Source organism: Lathamus discolor, chromosome 6 (genome assembly GCF_037157495.1).
Source record: "Lathamus discolor isolate bLatDis1 chromosome 6, bLatDis1.hap1, whole genome shotgun sequence".
In the NCBI taxonomy this organism is placed as follows: Eukaryota; Metazoa; Chordata; class Aves; order Psittaciformes; family Psittacidae; genus Lathamus; species Lathamus discolor.
This window is the reverse complement of record NC_088889.1, coordinates 14,904,838-14,924,662: the sequence shown is the minus strand read 5'-3', so window position 1 is coordinate 14,924,662 and position 19,825 is coordinate 14,904,838. Positions and strand designations below refer to the sequence as shown.

At 58.7% G+C, this 19,825-nt stretch overlaps 2 protein-coding genes across 3 annotated transcripts in view; one reads left to right on the top strand and one right to left on the bottom strand.

Annotated features, from left to right (window-relative positions):
- Window positions 1-1,463: 1,463 nt before the first annotated feature.
- On the bottom strand, window positions 1,464-5,416 carry PTGDR (prostaglandin D2 receptor). Its single transcript, XM_065685537.1, has 2 exons — window positions 4,500-5,416; window positions 1,464-2,106 (listed from the first exon to the last, which is right to left on the bottom strand). Exons 1-2 carry the CDS (start codon window positions 5,316-5,318, stop codon window positions 1,840-1,842), a joined length of 1,086 nt encoding a protein of 361 aa, XP_065541609.1. The 5' UTR covers window positions 5,319-5,416; the 3' UTR covers window positions 1,464-1,839.
- A 10,825-nt stretch (window positions 5,417-16,241) lies between these two features.
- NID2 (nidogen 2) overlaps window positions 16,242-19,825 on the top strand; it is a 14,526-nt gene continuing 10,942 nt past the window's right edge. For both annotated transcript variants that reach the window (XM_065686345.1, XM_065686344.1), the window contains exons 1-2: window positions 16,242-16,559; window positions 17,210-17,518. In XM_065686345.1, the coding sequence (XP_065542417.1) occupies window positions 16,371-16,559; window positions 17,210-17,518 (498 nt within the window). In that variant the 5' untranslated portion in view covers window positions 16,242-16,370. The remainder of the gene's footprint in view (window positions 16,560-17,209; window positions 17,519-19,825) is intronic.

Sequence of the window (19,825 nt, the reverse complement as noted above, 5' to 3'; positions counted from 1 at the left end):
GGGTCACCCCTCAGCCTGCCAGCCCCCACTGTGCTCAGTGGTTCCACGATTTCCTTCCTCTCATGATAAACTCCTGGACGGGTCAGACGCTGGGGTGTGTGCATCGTCTCAGGGCTTGGATGGGGGCTGTATTCAGGCACCTTAATAAATAACCGGGGGGGTTTGTTGGTTTGGGGCTTTCTAAATTTAGGTGCATGGTTGCCCTGGGCTCTAAATACACACACCACGGGGCAGGGGCCTCTCCCAGGAGGCTCTCCTGGAGTGAATCCTTGTTGAGATCAAAGGCAGACGATGGCCTTTCCCAGCCTGCGCACACACTGAGCACCCACTGCTGCCACCTGCTAGCCTGTCTGTGCCCGGTCCATCTGTGCATGGATCCATATGATGGAGGGGATCCCAGACCAGGAGGATTTTGCAGAGCTGTTATCCCACCAGGCCTTCATCCTTCTGCGGTGGAACAGGCCCAGTGAAAGCCACAACACAGGCTCGGTGCTGTTGACTCTGTGGTTCCACGTGAGCCATCTCCAAGTCAGTAACACACCGGTAACATGAAACCAACAGGCAAACCAACCCTCACTGCATTTCTTTCTCTTTAGCAAACCCTGAAGACGAGCTTGCACGCCCCCATAATATATCCCCAGATACAGGTCTGCCCTTTGCTCTAGCCTGGGAGAGCCTGGCTGCTCAAACAGCCAGAGTCAACCCAACCAGGTCACCTCCAAAAAGCCCCAAGGTAGATTTGCGTGAGTTTCTTCCTTCAAAAACCAGAATCCATTTGACACCAAGAGTAAATATCACATGAGAAATGGCAGGAACATGACCACACCTTGCAAGGCTTGGCTAAATAGAGGGAGAGAATTATTTGCCCTGTCTCCTCCAAGGACAATAAGCAGATGGGGACTTGGGTGATCACCATTTTTTTGGCCTAAATGCTCACTTGAGGCAGATATTAAATCCAGTTAACGTATGTGGCTCAGCGGAAATGGATCTTTCATTAAAATGATCGCTTGTTGGCATGCTTGCAGGGTGAGATTATCCATCCCAGGCTCTGTCTTATCTCAATTACTGCTCTTATTAGGGCTCAGGACCATCATAAATGCCAAATTAAAACAATTACAGCAGGACAGGTAGCCATCTGAGCAACACAAATGCAACATTAGCACTTGAAGAAAATTAGTCTTTGGGAGAAGAGCAGAGTGAAACCACAGCCCTGCTTGGTGGATATGGGGTTACGGGGCAGACGATGGGCATCCCAAGGAGGGATGGATGATGGGCATCCCAGGAATGCACCTCCCCTGTCCTCCAGCTTCTTGGCACAGCCATGAGCTTCTGGTCAAGTTTCTGAGTCTCCATACCCAAAAAGTCTCTGTCATACCCCACCCTGCTGAGGCCAGTGACACCCTGAACCAGCCCTGGACAACCTCCCCTTGTCATGGAGGGCGATACTGCACAGGACAAGGCAATGGAGCAGGGCTCGGAACCACTTTTATTTGATGGGGACACACACCCCCCTCTCCTCCTTGTGCATCCCCAGTGCCCTGAAGTCACAGACTAAAACCCTCCTGCTCTCCTGGAGCCCGGTGCTCCCCAGACCCTTCACAAAGTGCTGCTGCTTGAAAATATTCACAGGTACCCGGGAGCCCCCCAGGTCCTTTCGGGGTGAAATGCAGCCCAGAGAGGGGCAGAAACACTTCACACCCGCCCCTTGCTGCAAGCTGGATGCTGTCCCCACCTGCAACAGCCCCGTGCTGCTTGGGGATGCTCCGGAGTGGGGTGCAGGACTGAAGGCTCACTCCTCATCCTCACCAGCAGCCAACGGCTTCTACAAGACCCGCTTGCTCAGGGGAAGCCGAGCTGTGGGGTGTCTGTCCTGCGCCAGCCCAGGGGACAGAACTGGCCATCCTCCCCTGGTCCAGGCCCTTTCAGGGAGGCTTTCCGGGAATTCAGCCTTCTGCAAACCCTGCGGATGAACATGCGGAAGACGGAGGTGCGGAAGATGATGAAGACCCAGGGGTCCACGATGGAGTTCACAGAGAGAAACCGCAGGGCGCTGAGGTCTGCGTTCTCATTGAAATCAGCAGCAAAGGCCCCCATGTATGCCCGGATCTGTCACACAACCAAAGACGCAGGGAAAGATTAAGATCTCACTGCAGGGGTAAAGCTGAGAGCACAAAGATTGCCCTGGGAGCAGCAAAAGAAGTTTTAACCCCTCGATATCTTCATGCATCAAATCAGCAAATGCTGTGGGTTACAGACCCTGAAACTGGGAGTTGAGGCTGGGTCACGGACGGTCATGGCACTGGGGCACCATGTCCTCATCAGGGCCAGGAGGTTAGAGCTGAAGAGGTAGCCCCAGTGACCAAGGTTGTTTCACAGGTAAAGGAGGCATCTGACCTCCGGAGGCTGCAGCAGTGGGTGCTGCTCTGCCCCCAAGGGCACCCCTCATGCATTGCCCTCCTTGCACTGGGTATCACACCAGGCACCTGTTGGATAACCCAGCTGGACCACAGCTGGATGGTGATCCCTGGTGGGCCAAGGTCCTTCCTCTACCTCTGGGTCCAGCCAGCAGCTCTGCTTGTTTGAGGACCGCAGGGTTTTTGCCAGGGTTATTATAAAACCAGCGTAAGCCCAGTCATGCAGGGGCTGCTGGTGCTGGTGCATCACGATGTGGCCCCAGAGCATGATAGAGAGGACAGGAAGCAAAAGTTATCTTCTAAGGCAGTGGCAGCACCCACAACCCCCATCCGAACTCCAGGAGAGCCCCCCCTGCAGCACCAGCTCTGGCTACAGAGGGTGATGGCAAGGCAGTGGTGCTGCAGGATCCAGCCCTGGGACGTGGGGCACCTGGGGGGGGGGGGGGGTGTGTGTGTGCAGCAAGGGCTCTGTCGTGCTGGGGATCTCCAACTCCACCAGCAAGACTCACATCTATGGGGAAGAAGGGAGAGGATTTCAGGGTGTATTTCCCCCAGGTCAGGAAATCCAGTGTGGCTCAAAAGGAGATGGATCTACCCAGCACCTCCAGGACCAGGGGTTTGCAACGGAAGGGGTGGGGTGGGGGATTGGAGGGTCTAACACAATGAATTAACCTCCCTAGGAATAAGCATGGGGTGGGGGGGAACTATTCCAAGGGGCTAAGGTAATGAACCAACCCCCCAACATCTTCAACACCTCTGGGGCAATCCCAGAGGAGCAGGGTGGTGGTGAGGTCAGAGGGAGAGGGTTAAAGCAATGACCAGATCCCTGGGATGGCATGGGGGAAACTCAGATGGGGCCAAAGTGATTACCTGAGGCCTCCAACGCCTCTGGGACAGAGTGGCGGTGATGGGGGGGGGGGTGGGGTTGTTTTGTGGGGGTTAAAGTAATGAGCTAACCGCTGGGGACTTGGTGCTGGGTATTCGGGAGAAAGGGAGGGGTGGGTAAACACAATGGCCCCATGATGGGGGAGGTGGAGAGCAACAGGTATTCCAGGGAGGTTTAAGCCATGTCCCCAGGACAGGGACATCGTAGTGGTGGTGTAGTGATACCGGTGGGATTAAAGCAATGAATTAATCCCTCCCAACCTGGGATGGGATTGTGATGCTGTGGGTCATTCCATGAGCATTATGGCAACAGCCAGACCCCTGGGACAGGGCAGGGGACACTCAGAGGAGGCCAAAGTAATCATCCAACACACCCCACACCCCCTCACCACCACCACAGCCCCCCCCCCCCCCCCCCCCCCCCGGCAGCTCTGGCACAGAGTGGTGGTGATGCGGGATTGTTCCATAGGGGTTAAAGCAATAAATTAACCACGAAGGATGTGGTGCCGGTGGTGGGCATTGAGGAGAGCAACCTCCCAGAAAGGAGTGCTGGTGCTGGGGTGGGGTTATTCCAGGAGCGTTAAAGCCTGACTGTCGGGGACAGGGTGGCAGTGATGGGTTATTTGGAGGGGACTAAAGCAATTCTTTCCCCTCAGCACCTCCAGGACTGGGTGATGGTGCCAGGGTTTATCCCAAGAGGCCAAAGTAATGACCCGATTCCCCCAAGACTGAGTGGTGCTGATGGGAGGATTATTCCGAGGGGGGGTTAGACAATGACTTGACCCCCATGACATGGTGAGAGAGTATTTAGAAGGGGGTAGAGTTTTGCCCTGAGCTCCCAGGAGCAGGGTGTGGTGCCAGGGTTTATTCCAAAGGGCAAAATCAACAACCTGATCCCCCAGGACTGAGTGGTAGTGAGGGGCGGGGGGGAGGGAGAGAGGGTTATTCGAAGGGGCTTCAGGCAGTGATCTAACCCCCACCGTCGGAGGGGGGGGGGGAAGTATTCCAAAGTGGCCAAAGCAACAATCCAACCTCCTTGGGAGGAGGTGGTGGTAAAGAGGGATTATTTTCCAAGGGCTTAATGCGATGACGACCCTGGGGGTGGGGTGGTGGGTATTCGGGAGGGCGCAAAGCAACAACCCGGGGCAAGGGGTGGTTCAGGGGGCTGTTCCAGGGGAGGGGGCTGGTGGGATAACTTACAATGAGCGGCAAGGAGCAGATGGTGAAGAGGACGGTCATGAGCCCCAGCAGGATGAGGTGGTCGAGCTCCTCCATGCGCGGGGCAGTGGTGGTGGTGGGGGTCCCGCGGCGGGGCTGCCGCCGTGCCATGCTGTAGAGGTGCCACATGCTGCTCACATTGCAGGTGCCGATGGCCAGCACCAGCAGGCCCATTAGGCTGGCGTAGAGAACGGGGAAGACGAGCTGGCGTGGTCCACCGCCAGCCATGCGGATAAAGCACCATGTGCCGGGGCAATACTGCATGGGCACCCCAAAGCCCAGCAGTGGCAGGGCGCAGAAAAGGGCGCAGAGCCCTGCCGCTGCCGGCCCCAACGTGGCACCCAGCCGCCGGGTGAGGTGCCGTCGGTAGAAGTAGGGATGCCCCAGGGAGAGCCAACACTCCAGCGCCATAGCCAGCAGCAGCAGGGTGGGGGCCAGCCCGAAGAAGGCCATGAGGAAGGCGAAGAGCTGGCAGAGGACGCCCGGCTCGCCCTCGGTGCGCCCGCCGGGTCCCAGCTCGCTGAGGCTGCGATTGTAGGCATAGGCTGCCAGCACGATGGGGCTGAGCAGGCACTTGCCCAGCAGGTCCGTGACCGCCAGCCCGCTCACCAGCACGTAGAACGCGGAGACCCGCGGCGGGCGGCCGCCGGGGGACCGGGACCGCCGCCGATGCTGGCCCAGCAGGAGGAGGGCCAGCACGTTACCCAACAGCCCGGCAGCGAACAGCACCGAGCTGGGCACCGCCGACTGCCCGCTCTCGATGTACCGGCTGCTACGGCACCGGTAACCCTCCGTCTCCATCGGGATATCCCGCACCGGGATGAGATGCTCCGCACCGCACCGGGCTGCGCCGCGGCTGCCGGCGGCAACTGGCCCGGCAGGGCGGGCGGCCCCCTCCGCCGGAGAGAGGGAGGGAAGGAGGCAGAGAGGGAAGGGAGAGGCGGTGGGGAGCGGCACGGCCTGGCCCGGCCCCCGGGGCGGCCCCATCCCGCCGCCCGGCCCTCCCCGGGCCGTCGGAGGGAGGCTGCGGGGCTGGGGGTACGCTCCGCTCGAGCGGGAGAACCGCGACTGCCGGAGGGGGCAGAATCCCGAGGGGGGGCTGAGCTCCGGGGGGGGGGGGGTGGTACGGGTAAGGGGGTTGCAACTGGGTCCTTGGGGGGGGTACGGGGTAGAGCTCCTGGGGGGGTGGGCGCGCTGAGCACGGCTGAGTCCAAGGGAGCACAGGGCTGAGACCCCGGGGGCACGACACAGGTCTGCGACCAGGAGCGGAGCCCCCTCGGGAGGATGCCGGTGAGGGGCAGGGCTGAGCCCCAGTATCGTTACAGGTAAGGCGGTCTGGGCTGAGCCCTTAACGGGGTGACAAAGAGGGGGGCTGGGACTGAGCCCCTGGGAGTGTTACGGGGTGCAGGACTGGGGCCGAGATCACCTCCTGCACAGGGGTAGGGAGGGCAGGAAAGGACAGAGTTATGCCAGGGGCGTTTCTCTGCTGCCCAGCACCCCATGCTCTCTCAAGAGAGCACCCTCGCTCCTCGGGGCTGCCCGTGCCTCTGTACATCCTGAGAGACCTACAGAGCCTGAGCCTTCAACCTAACCAGGCACTACTTCTACCTGCAGCCTATCCAACATGCTGGCTGTGTGGTGGTACCCTGCTGAAAATCCTATTAAAGGTGTCCCAGCTCCTCCGTGCCCTGTCAGCACTTTGCTATCCCGGAAGCTTCTTCCAGGAAAAGAAGTGGCTTTTCCAGCCACAGAAACGCAACAGCACAACACATCGCAGCTATCAGTACACGTGATGATGAATAAGCATGAAACCATGGTTGTCTGCTTTCAGGACCCTTTTTACTACTCTGGAGGAGTACAGGAAGCACAGGAAAGTATCAAGATGACAGAGGGGTGTGAAAGGAGCTCTAAGAGGCCAGGCAGCAGCCCTGGCATGTTCTAGTGATGGGCTCCATTTCTCACGCTGTCTGAACAGAGCTGGTGACTTCTCCAGCAGAGAGCGCAGGGACTGGTCGTGGCTGGTGCTCTGTGCCCATGAGAGCCCCAGTTCAGAAGGAAATCGAGGTAAAACTCGTTGTGGTGCAGTGGTTACACACGTGCAGCGGGGAAGTGCTGCCCTCGCTAGGGCTGAACGAGAACCCAGTGACTTGTTCCTGCCTGGGTCCCCGGGAAGAAGAAATTCAGCCTGCCCAGAGAAAAAATATCCTCCCAGCCAGTGCCTCGAACACACACCCGCTGCTGCCTTTAGTAGGCCCAGCACCCTGGACCTGTGGCTGTTGTCAGCTCCCTGCAGATGATGAGCCGGGGAGACTGCTGGGGAGGGCAAGCAGGCGGCCTGACAGTGCCCCGGCGGATGTGCTCCTTTTTCCAGCCCTGGGATCCTCTCTATTGGCTGATCCTGGCAATTGAGCAGAGGATGTCGTGGGATCTCTCTGGTTTTCCCCAGGATGAAGATTAGGAAGGAGAGCCCAGCAGTGCCAGAGAGCTCATTTACCAGCTCTGAAGAGCTGGGAGGACAGTCCTCAACCCAGGCTGGGGCTTGCACATGGGCAAAGCATCTCCACTCCTTCTTATTGAGAGCAGAAACCTGCCACTTGAACCAAAACCCCATTCTAGGCAAGCTGCCTCTGTCTGCAGGAGCTGTCTCTCCAAATGAAGTGCCTGGGCTTTGCTTTCCTTCCTGCACTGAGGGCGTTGGGGGATTCTGCTCCTCATCACCCATGCACGGTGGGTCCCAGGGACCTGCTGTTGTGATGATACTGCAGGCTCCTGGACAGGGAATGTTGCCACCAGTCTGCTCTGATAGAGAAGAGACCAAAGTGCTGGGCTCCCCCTCCAGTGTGGGGAAGTCCCTTAACAGCCACCAGCCTGCTGGACAGACAAAGTCAGAAGGCCAAATTCAGCAGAAATGGATTGCTTGGGGAGAGGAGGAGGAGGAATTGTGACAAAATCCAGCCCTTTTGGAGGTGGGTACTGCCCCAGACGCACCAGCTGGCTGGAAACCCCAAAGGACCAGGGGATACTGCTGTTCCTGCCCTCACACCCCTCTGTACTGGGATGATAAGGAAAGCCTGGGAGGGAGAAAGCTTTTTGGGACCATCTCCTGGTCCAGCCAAGCCTCCAGGTGTGTGCATGGGAGACAGCCACCCAGTGTGGCTGTGGCTGGGGGATGCTTTTCACCTGGTCCCAGCTCCTTTCCCTCCTGGTGGAAGGTCTGAATCTGAGCATGGCAGGCCATGGTGACCGTCCTTCTTTGTGGAGGGGGATCCAGCCCCCAGTAGAGCCAGGCTTGTGGCTGGGATAGGCGTGCAGCCGGGAGCATAACCTCAGACTCATCTCCCTCCTTCATCTCCCCTGAGAGAAACCAGTGTGGGCAGTGGGATGCACTGAGTCCCTGTTTAGCTCTTCTTTTAGTTCATTTGCATAAATTGCAGCTATTTGAGCGGGGGAAAAACACTTTGAGAAAGTCTCACTGTCACGCATGACGAATCCCTCCTGTTCGTCACGCTTCCGACGTGACCCTCTTCTTGCCGGTCACATTCCTGGCGGAGAGGGGGAAAAGAAAACCCAGCAGAAAAACAACCCAAAGCGGAAGAAAAAGCAGCACGCCACAAAACCCAGAACGCAGATGAGGAGCTGGAAAAAACTGAAGCATCCACAAGGAATTTCAGGGGTTGGGTTTTTTTTCAACACTCTTGCTGACCCCATACGGCTTCTCCTTGCCAGCCGGGTGGTGGCGAGCGGGTGCCGGCTTCACCGCCAAGCCCTGTTGCTGCCTAGGCCGGCTTTCCCCGAAGCGCCGCCGCTGCCTGAAGAAGCCGTGTCCGTCTGCTCTTCATCAGCGGCGCGGCGTGGCCGTGCTGCGATTTTCTCACCTTCCTCCAGCTCAGCGCTCGCTTTGGAAGTGTTTGTAGCGGTGTCTCAATAACCTAATTTAGAGCTCGTTAGATGGGGAGGGCTTTGGCAGGCAGCGCCGCGCTGGGGAGCCGGATGGAGGGATGCTGCTGTCCGGGAACGGCGGCTTTGGCAGCTCTCGCTGGATATTTGCGTGTCGAGCAAACAAGGCTGGGAGGGTCCTGCGGAGAAGAGCCGACCTCCCTGCGCGGGAGAGCTCGATCGTTCAGCCCAGCCCTGCTCCACTTCCCCAGGACCAGTGTCCCTCCAGGGATGGGAGCAGAGCATCACCTTCCCCTCCCCGGTGTCCTTTCCCAATTGCCTTTCCCAGCTCCGGTTTCCCCACCAGGCTTTCAGCCTTTCACTCTTTCCAGGCAGCAGGATTTTGGGATTCACAGGGCGTGCTCCCATGGCCCAGATGCTGGGATGACATGTCAGGGAGGCAACCCAGCGTCCTGCACGCAGGGGATCTCAGGGGGTGGGGAGCACGCAAGTTGGTGATACCCTGGTGCTTTTCCTCCTGGGATGATGGGGTTTCTTTGCTGGGAAGATGCACTGAGCATCTTAAACGTGCCCAAACACCCTCATTTAATTCGGGAGGTAGAAGCAGAAGTGGCAGCTGGCACAACCCAGTGCCTGGCAGGGCTGGTCTCCATGTCCCCTCATCCTGACAGTGATGGTGTCCCTAGGAGAGGGGGTTTGGGGGGGCCTGCTTGGGCACACGGTCCCCCCAGGTTGCGAATACGGACCTGCTCCGAGTCATAGGGTGCCCCAGGCAGGAGAAACCCTGTGGACTGCTTCCAGCTGCGTTATTGCAGCTCACCTGGAGGAGAAAATAACCCTGGCCAGCCGGGAAATGTGCGCAACGCCAAGAGAGCGGCCAGCTCATGGGGTCAGTGGGTCCAGGTGCTGCAGTCACCTCCTCCTGCTGCACTTCAGGAGCTGTCGGCATCCCGTTGAGACCACATCCTGCCAGGTCTGCCGAAGGGGGGAAAACAAGGATGAGGAAAGCAAGCAACCCCTGGGTGGGAAGATGTTGGGCAAGGAGGGGGCAGTGGAGCAATGTTTCTTTCCCCCATTGCACAAGCCCTGAAAGCCCAGGGCAGGGTTGGGCCTAGACGTGGGATGACTGGAACGAGAAAGGAAAGTGTTTGGGAAAGGGCGAGTCATGGGTCGTCTGCTCAAAACACTTGCACCTGCAGATCCTGCCGGGGGCGATGGGAGCGGGGCCTGGAGCCCGGGGAGTGAGACGGGGTGGCAATGGGCCCTGGCAGGGAGCGAGGGGAAGGGAAGGCAGGATGGTTTCGGGTGCTGGGGTGCGCCTATAGCGAATGCCAGCCGGGGGGGGGCGGTCCAGGCGCGCTTGTCGCGCCGGTCGCTTGAGCCCCGGTGCGGCGGGCGGGGTCGCTGTCCCGGGAGTGGCGCCGGCCGCCCGGCCCCGTCCGATCCCGCCGCTCCCGGCAGCTGCGCCCAGGGAGCGATCCGGGCGCAAATCACCCGGGTTTTTATTCGCTTTCTTCCCCGCGATTTGCGGTGTTTCCCTGGCTCCGCTCCCCGGTCAGGGGCCGGCGGAGGGGTTTACTTGGCTCGGGGGCTGCCGCAGCTGCTGCAGAGGGGTGAGCGCCATCCCCCTGGGAGCTGCACCCCGGGCCAGATGTGCTGCAGCTGCAGCTCCTCGGATGCAGCGTCCTGTGTGGCGTTGTCTGAGAACCCCTCAGCTCCTGCCCGACCCCCTTTTCCTGCCCTCCACAGAGCCCCCAGGCTAGAGGAGAGATCCCCTTCTGGGCTCACCCACTGGAGCACCCCTGCTGCTGAAGGGAAGGGACGCACATCCTGGGCGAATATGAACCCACATCGGTGTGAGAACAGCCAAGAAGCCCAAGCCAAAGGAGACAGCCCTGGGCAGGGTTAGACCTGCTGCAGAGTAGCCCATACCTCAGTTGGGAATTATTCTGGGAGGTTTTGAAGCTCACTTTAAGGTGAGATGGATCCTCAAAGGGGGGTGGGGAGGGAATAGTGTGAAAGAAAAAAAAAAAAAAAGAAAAAAAATCAACTAAAGCAGCCTGATCTGCTCCATTAGCGCGGGACCCGGGCGAAGCCTACACATGTGAGTGCTTACATCCCTCCAAAATCCAGCGGGCCCGCTGAGCTCCCCTGTGGATGCGCAGCCTGTCCCAAGGAATGGGCTGGGTGGAGAAGGCAGCTCCCAGATGTGCTGCCCATGTGTTCCGCTGTTTCCCATTGAATTTCCGACTAACCCAAGCACTCTGTCCCCATTTAGCCAGATTGCTCAGCCCTAAAATCCCTTTTAGCATGAAACGCCCCTGGGTCTGCATCAGTCTTCAATTTAGAGAACAAATCCTATTGCCTCCATCCGCTGCTGGGGCTGGAGTGACCTCAGCACTGCTGGGTGCTTATTTTGGTCACCGTTTGTATCACAGCAGGCGGAAGGGACACGTGTCGGGTGAGAATAACCTCCTCATGCAGCTCGGAGAGGCTCCGCGGGACAAAGGCTGGTGGGAGAGCCAGAGCCAGGAAAATGTGGCTTATTTGCTCAGAGAGGCTGTCGGGGGGAGACAAAGGCAGGAAGCAGATAAATGCGGGGAACGAGGCTAATTGCTGGGATTAGTCACCCTGGAGCGTTCGGATGCTGCAGGGGTCAGGGCTGGAGGCCCGAGGGGGTCAGGCGAGGAGGAATGAGTTGTAGAGAGGTTTTGGAAGAGCCTTGGATTTGTTAGAGCGATGGGAAGGGCTGTTTGAGAGAAGAGCAAGGGCTGACCAGGGCCTGGACCCCATCTCTGACAGTGTTTGCAGTGCAGGCCACAGGGTCCCAGCTTCCCCAAGACTCCCTGCCCACCCCCCACCTAACCCATGAAGCAAACAAAGCCTCATTCTGTAGAGGACCCTTGCTTCAGGGTATAAACACCCAGGGAGTGTCTCAAAGCTGCATCAGCTCAGTCAGTGCGTGTCAGGGGCCAGACACATCCCCGGGATGCGGCAGGGCTGGACCTCCTGCAGGGGGTGATGGGGAGAGGCAACCTGTGCCTGCTGCGCTTTGTGCTGCAGCAAAACCACAAGACCCCCCCGGAAGCACCAGAGCATGGGCTGATTTTATCTCTGCTGTGAACACGCTCGCTCCCTCCCTGCCATCCCGGCGGATGCTCCCAGCCCCAGCACAAACCCATCCGGGCTGTTCTCCCGGCAGATGAGATCCCCTCTGCCAGGGACTTTGCTGGAGCCCGGACCAAATAAGGAACTTGTGGCTAATCCTGGGGGAACGGTGCGCAGGAATCAGCCAGCGTCAGGCGCGCTTGCAAGCTCCCTGTGAGCTCTGTGCCAAGCCCCCAGCACGGGGAGCTCGCAGGGCTCGGTGCGCTCATCCGGCAGCTGCGGTACCAAAATCAGCTTTGCAGCGGTGTTTAGAGAGAGGAAGGAAGGAAGGAGAGCCCCAGAGATTAAAAACCCTCACAACTTTTCTTTACCTTTATGTCTTAAAATACGTTCTAAAACCTGGATCAGTCCTTTGGGCTGTGGCTCAGATGCCTCAGGAAGCTTTTCCACATGGAAGTGATGTTTCCACCCCAGGAGTCTCCAGCTCCCTGGGGTCCTGGGAGATCCAGGCTCCACGACCTTTTCAGCCAGGAAAGCACTTGCTATCTTGCCTTTTAGAGTAGCAGCTTGATTATTTCTCCATGCATCGAGCCTCTTTCCAACACTTCTGCTTTAGCTGAGTTGCCCAGGTTCAAGAAATTGTCCTCAGACTATAAAAACCTTGGGTTTCCATATTATGGACCTACCTGTGATGCAGCACCCCATCCTCCCAGCTCTCTGTAAGGACAACGTCTCTCCCAGAACACGTTTGATGCCCTGAGCAGGAATAGCTGTGTTGGGTTACAGCTGGAGCATGTGTGATGGACCCGTGTATGGAAATCATCTGCAGCACAGGTGGACACCCTCCAGGAGCTGCAGGCTGCTGAGCCCATGACAGAAACCCTGGGAGCAGGAGAGTAGCTTGGGATGGCTGGGCATCTGGTGGGTGCTCTCGCACCTCAGTGACCTCCGGACCCATCCTTGATGATGCACCTGAGCAACTGATGCACCTCCTGGGCCAGACTAGAGAAGGGTGTCCCCACGTGCAGGAGCGGTGGGCCAGTGTGAGCACGTGGTGAGTCGTGAGCGAAGCTGGTGCAAAGAAGTGAGCCCAAGGTTAACAAGAACTGTTCCCAAAAATGGAAATGTCAAGAGCTGGGTGCTGCGCTGGTGGGAATCTGCCCCGCTGCCGTCGCTTCTCTGCTGTCAGCACCCAGCGGGGTGCTCCTAGGGAAGGAAACAGCCACAGGGGAGGCAGCAAGGCCAGCCAGGAGCTACGGACCCATGGATGGAGCTGCTGGGAGGGATACCTCGCCATGGCCCAAGGGGAAGCAGACACCCCGTGGGAGGACCATGGCCACCCAGTGATTCCCCCTTTGTAGCTGACACAACGCAGAGGTTGTTCCTGCTGCCAGCAAGCTGGGCTCACCCCAGCCATGCCTCTGTTGTGGATTCTCAGATGGCTCATAAGGGCTGAACTCAAACCTGAGGCTGTGCCCAGCTTCTCAGGAAAGAGGGCAGCTCATAGAGTCTCTTTTTCTTCTGTCTGGTCTTATGGGCCCTCAGAGACACTACTGTCAGATTTGGCTGAAATTATCCAGCAGATTCCAGCTATTAAGATGGGGGGGGTAACCCCCATTAGACATCTCTTTTTCTTAGGACATAAGGCCAAAAACCTAATGCATGCTGATCCAGGGAGATCAGCAATCTGCCCTTCCCTGCCAGATAGCCCAACCCCTAGCAGGACTGGTTTCCAATAGCCAGGAGGACAAACGCTCCGAGGGCATTATTACAGTGACCCACTAACCCAGCTGGCAATGGGATACTGCCTGTGCTGGAGGTGGCTGAAGCCCTGCTCTTACCCCAGCCCCACACCACCCCTGCTCCTGCCTGACATCCCAAAGCACTGACGCATTCTAGTGCATCCCGCACGCGTCTGCTTTCTGCTGCAGTCCCCAACCCCACTTTGGTCACCGGGAATCAAGTTTCCTTTCCCGACCGCCCCAGGAGAGATGCATGTTTCCTGCTGCTTCCCTTATCTCTGCAGATCCCGGGGCTGACAGGCCTTCGGGAAGAGGCTGCCGGGATTTCCTGCCTAGAACAGCCTCTGAGCCAGGGGTTCGCCTTCTTCCTCTTCATTGGAGCCCAAGGTGAATGCGAGCCTTCAGCAGGACGGGGGTTGATGGTGTCCCCCCCAGCAGTCACATCTGGCAGGAACCCAGCCACGGGGCTGCTGGGGGGTGAGTGGTTTGTCCTGGTTTGCCCATTTTAGCAGAGGGAGTGGTGAGTGACCCTGGTGGTGAGGCTTCTACATCCATCTGGATATCCCCCCCCCCCACATCCATCTCCAGAGCATCATCCAACTTCAGCACATCTGTTTCTGCCCCAAATGCCACCAAGTAAATGCGTATTGATTTTTTTTAATGCCCAAGCTATGAGAAGGGCTAATCCTGCCCCAGGCAAAGGCTCTGCTGAGGCACATGGAAGTTATTACAGGGATCAGTCCCTGCAAGCACCTCCTTTTCCAGCACATGGTGTGGGCTAGCATAGCCTGTCCCCATCTATATCCCTGTCCCCTTCCCTATCCATGTCTTCATCCCCATTCCCATTCCCATCCTTGTCCCTGTCCCCATCTTCGTCTTCATACCCATCCCTGTTCCCATCCCTATACCCATTCCCATTCCCATCCTTATCTTCATCAGTATTGCCATCCTCATCTTCATCCACGTCCCTGTAACCATTCCCATCCCCATCCTTGTCCCCATCCCCATCCTCATCCCTGATCCCATCCCCATCCTCATCTCCATCTGTGTCCTCCAACGGGTCCCAGCCGTTCTTTCCAGGGATTCTGCTCCTAAGGTCAGTGCGTGACTCCAGCTCTTCCCAGCTGCCTCTTTTTTAACTGACTGGTGCCAGTTTTGCTGAGGGGGTGGTAAAAAGCAGTTTTTAGAATCTTAAAGCCTGTGGTGAATTCCTGGCAGTTGCCCCTTCCACATGGCAAAGGGTCCTCGGGGCCCATGGGGCCCTTTTCTCCTAGGCATGGGGCAGAACTGGCTGACCCGGTGTGGGGAACTTGTGGGGGCAAGAACTCCTCTCTTGAAGACCCAAGGTAATTTACCCCTTAAAAAATGCATTTGAGGATAAGTGTCTTAAAGAAACATCTGAGGACAGCAGCTGCAGCAGCTTGCAAATCAAATCCCCCCGAGTCCTTCCCTTGCAGCAGCCAGACATTTACAACTACGACATTTCGACCCCTGCAGGGATGCCTCAGTTTGTATTTTCAGTAGCCCTCGAGCACCCCAGCAGGGCAGCAAGGCTATGTCTGTTGGTCCTCACCCACCTGTCACCACCTCCAAGGTGCAACCAAATGCCTCTGTTCCCCATGGGAGGGACATTCCAGCTGGGGTCTCACCAGGCAGAGGGACTGCAGCTCCTTGCAGTGCCTGATTTCCCTGGAGAGCCCTGGAGGTGTTTGAGCTTCAAATGAAAGCCATTTTCTTGGCACGGGGAGCTCCTCGAAGGCTGCAGACAGCATCCAGCTGGCCTGAGCCCCGCTCCAAGCCCTAACGGTTTTCCATGGCCAGGCAAGGCGTCTCCCTCCAAGGGCCGGAGCCGGACAGCTGATTGTAGCCCAGGGGATGCAGCCTGTCCGGATGCGGCCCCCGCGGCCACACTCTCCAGGACAGACAGGATTGCAAACAAACTTGCCCCAGCACGGGTGGGAGCTGCTTTCCAGGGTGCCCGGGATGCAGCGGTTTGCATGGAGGGAACAGGGGCACAGTGACAAATCCCTGTCACAACAGGGATGGGGCAGTGGGCATCCAGCTGCTTCCCCTGTGAAGATTCCTACCGGGAATACCAGGAATACGTCCCTGATTTATTTCTCTCGTCAGCCTACAGGGTTTGACACTTCTCTCCTTATTATCTGGCATTCCTCGGGCATGTATACATTTTGGGACAGATGTGATACGAACACTGGCCGGGAGCCAGGAAAGCAGGAAGTGCTCCAGGAAGATAGAGCAGAGCTTTTGGCTGCTCCCAGACTGGATTTCCAGGAGCACTCAGTGAGTCCAGCTGCCTGGATCTGCGCTTGTCCTTTCCTCCACCACCGTGGGTGCTCCCACCCCAACATCCCACCCCAAAGGCAGGGAACCCCTCCTGTCCTCGACCTCTCTGGTTGGGGATGATGGTCTGAGAATGGATGAACTCCATCAGCCCTGTGCCCAGGCTGTCGTGTATGTGTGGGGAACCCACGGCCGCATCCGCTCGCTGACAGCTTGCCAGCTGAGCTGCATGACATACTTTGGCCGGGTGGCTGTTCCAGTCGTCGTGTCCCCCGTCTCCCCCCTCGGTCCCCTGGGGATAAGGAGTCACGTTTCTGCCTGGCTCCAGGGAGCGGGTTCCCAGGGGGGCGAGTGAGGAGCGGCTAGGGCCTCTCGTCCACGTCCCGGCCCCTGCCCCGGTGGCTGCGGGCCTGGCTCCGGGGGCGCCGCAGCCGGGGGGGATGCAGGGCCCCGGGGACGAAGGTTTCCCCATCTCCCGGGATGCCACCGTGGTACCCAGCCCGGCGGGGGGTGGGGGGGGGTGGGGGGTCGGGCAGTGGAAGGGGGGCTTGAGCCCGGGGAGCATTTTGGGGAAAGACCCTATTGGTCCGGGCCGGGGCCGGGGGATCCAATGGCGGCGCGGCCGCGGTCTGGACCCGCCCCGCCGGCGGCGCGCCCCGTCCGGCCCCGCCGGCTCCGGTTCCCTCCGCCGGGTCGGGGCTGCCCCGTCGGGTCCGCTCCGCGCTGCTCCCTAGCTCCGCTCCGGTTCGCCCCGTCGGGTGCGGTCGACGCCGTCGGGGGTGTCCCGTGGGCCGGCGGCGGCGGGATGCGGGCGGTGGCGGCGGTGCTGGCGGCGGCGCTGGCGATGGGGGCAGCCCTGCCCCGCCCGGGGCTGCTGCCGCACGGTCCGGCCCGCGGCGATGCGCGGCTGCGGCCCGGCGACGACGAGAGCTCTCCCGGGGTCCCGCTCCGCCCTGCCCCGCGCCTCTACGGCCGCGCTGCCCGCCGCCTCTACGTGAGTCCCGGCTGGCCCGGCCCTTCTTACCCCCGGACCCCTTCCTCCTCTCCATCATCTCCATCTGCCCTCCATCTTCTCGTACTTCGCATCCCTATACCTCCCTCCTTCTATCCCTCCTTGCCTCTCCAACTTCCCACACTTCTCTCCATTCCCCTGGCCCACCATCTCTCCTTCCTCCCATCTCTTCACCACTCTTGTCTTTCCATCCCTCCTCCCGCTCACCCCCTTCCTCCCCAGCCTGGACATACATCTCCCCTTACTGCTTCTCCCCACCCTTCCACGTGTGTCTTTGCTGCCTCCACCACCGCACGTGACTTTCCTCCATGCATCCCTCTTCTCCATCCATTTCCCCCCTCCACCGCGCTCCTGCCACCTCATGCCCGGTGTTTCTGGCTGCAGAGGAACAAGAGGGCTTTCTCTTTCGCAGCTGTTCCCTGCGGCTGCAGCTGGGGCAGCCCCTGAGCTGCAGCCCTCTGGGGAATGGAAAAGCCCGGGGTCTTTGTTTTCTCCCTGGCCGGATGGGGCCACGCGGCCTCAGGGCCCTCAGCCCTGTGCCCTGCTCCAGCAGGGAGGGAGGGACATGGCAGGGAGATAGCGGCAGAGGCGCCTCTGCTGCCCCTGAGCACCCTGCACCGCTCTCTCTGCAGGTGGGGACCAACGGGGTCATCTCCACCCAGGATTTCCCCAGGGAGACACAGTACGTGGACGATGATTTCCCCACAGACTTCCCTGTCATTGCTCCCTTCCTGGCCGACCTCGACACCTCCGGAGACAGAGGGAGCATCTACTATCGGCAAGACAACTCTCTGGACGTGCTGGACCAGGCTGTGGGCTATATCCAGGCTGGGTTCCCCCACACCACTGGCTCCTTCGTGCCCACCAATGCATTTATCGCCACCTGGGAGGATGTGGGCGCCTACCAGGAGCTCTCACAGGACACCGAGCCCTCCAGGAAGGTGAGGTCAATAGGCTGAGGTTGGACACCCATCCTTACATGTCATGGGAGGATAAGTCTTCCTTGCGTAGCACCCGAAGTGCTCAGTCGCATCTTTCTGGGCAGCTGGATGGTGGATCCAGCCTTGGATGAACACTGGGGAAGACATGGAGCTTCTCCTCTCTGTTCAGAGCTGCAGCGGTGGTGGATATGTCAGCTTTGCTGATGGGCAGAAGAGGTTTAGAGGTTGCCTTCAACTCCATGGTTGAAACTGCTCAGGCTTTTTGCTGCTTACAGTGCCGATGGCTTTGGATTTGCAGGGCAGAGTTGGGCCAGGTGCAGGTGGTGGGTCACCCATCTTGCTTCTGATGGCTTGGGGCTGGTCCTTCCTTCTGCCTGCGGGTTGATAACACTGCTGGTGAGGAACCGGCTTCAGAGTTTCCACCGTGGGTTGATTCTGTGTCTGGAAAACAAGCTCGTATGTGTTCACCAGGTCAGGAGGTGACCTGTGCTCTCCTCTCATGGGCTGATAAACCTCTTGGTGGCTGGACCTCCAGCACTGCCTTTCCCCGAAATCCCTGGAGCTGCTGCTGGCGCATGAACTGTCACCTTAGGCTGATGACGTGCTGAGGAGGTGACGGGGATGCTCTGCTGGCAGGATGGGCTTCTTGAAACAAGCTGAATGTGAAGAGCTGCAAGAGGAAAACTCCTGTGATGAGCACCCAGAGCTGTGCGATGGGTGATGGGCTCTCGCCACTTTGGGCTGAACCCAGAGCCCATCAATAGCCACCGTGTCCCCACAAGCCACTGGGAGCTGTCCCTGCCGCCATCCCCCTGCTCCGGGGCCCTTTGGTAGCGGGTTGCTGAGAGTGAAGCCAAGCAGGGAAGAAAACGAGGTTTGGAAGGAAACAACGCACATTTTTTCCTCTAATTTAAAACTTGGGAAAGCAGCTGAAGAGATGCCATCAGGGGCCTCGCAGCGACCTTGCAGCCATCAAAAATGCAGCCTCCTCTTCTCTTCCTGATTGTTGTTTTTCCTCTGTGAGAATTCGGTTTGGGTTTTAAAATGAAACTGCTCTTGCTTGGAAACAAGGAAAGGGAAGGCTTCATTCAAGAGCCACTGAAATGCAGCTTGTGCCCATGCTTTGCTGAATCCCCTCTTAGCTAAAAAGCTAAAAAACTGCTTAAAAGGTGCCCCAAAACCACTTTTTTCTTACCCAACGTGCCATGTATTGAAAAGCTGCCTTCCTGCTGCTCAGAACCGAGGCTGACCTCGAAGCCTTTACTTCCTGCTTTGGAAAGTAGCCACTCATCCTTTTTTGAGCATCACAAGCAGAAACCTGGGTTAAGCCTGGGGGGTTAGAGGCTCCCCCACGGGGACATAGACCCATGGAATGGTTAGGGTTGGAAAGGACCTTAAGATCATGCTCCTACTCCCTGCAGTGATGCAGTGACCAGGGCTGCGGGAGCAGGGCAAGAGCTGACCCCTCTTTTGCAGGAGCAAAGCTTGCCCTTTGGGCTGGAATTTGCCCTTTGCAGCTCTTTGCCGGGAGCAGTCGGCCACAAAGCGGGGGCTGACCTCCCTGTCTTTGCCCTGCATCCCACAGTGCCAGAACATCAGAGTCACCCCCTGGCTCCCCCCTTGCTGCCCACCACAAGGCAAAATGAGCCCTGCAGCTGCTGCTGCAATTTGGTTGCGTGGGGGAGGAATCCAGCCCCAAGAGGGGGGTTTGTTCCCCCCCCCAGCTCTTGGCCGCCTTTGCACGGGGTCTCTGAATGCCCAAGTGTGCGACGCACACAACAAGGCTCTTTATATCCTGCGGGTCTGCCAGGAAACCTTGCGATGCCCTGGGGGCCCCACACCCCAAAACTGGGGCTGGTGCTGCAGGGACAGGCAGGGTTGTGCTGGGGGGTGATGTGGGGGGAGCCCCCACTCACGTACCTGCTGCTCTGGGGGTGAAAATGGGATTTTAATCATTTTTCCTTTACTCAGGCGCATTCCCTGCTCTCTGCTCCCTGCAGCTCATGGGGAAGTGCTGCTGCTGCTGCGTGCTTGTATTTATTGATTCAGAGAGCAGGACCGATGTGGAGTGGGGGCTTGGTCCAAATGCTGTAAGCATTGGTTTCCCCTCATTTGGGGTGACCACGATGTGGCTCATGAGGGTTGTGCTCACTGCAGCCTGCCCACCCATGGGTTACTGCTGTGGTCCCACTCCCTGGCACAGCCTCACTCGGGGCTGGCGTGGCCCCAAGGCTCGCAGGGCTGGCACGGCAGGCAGCCAGCGTGCCTATAGCGGGATGTATGGGCGTGGGGAAGGCAGGAGCACAT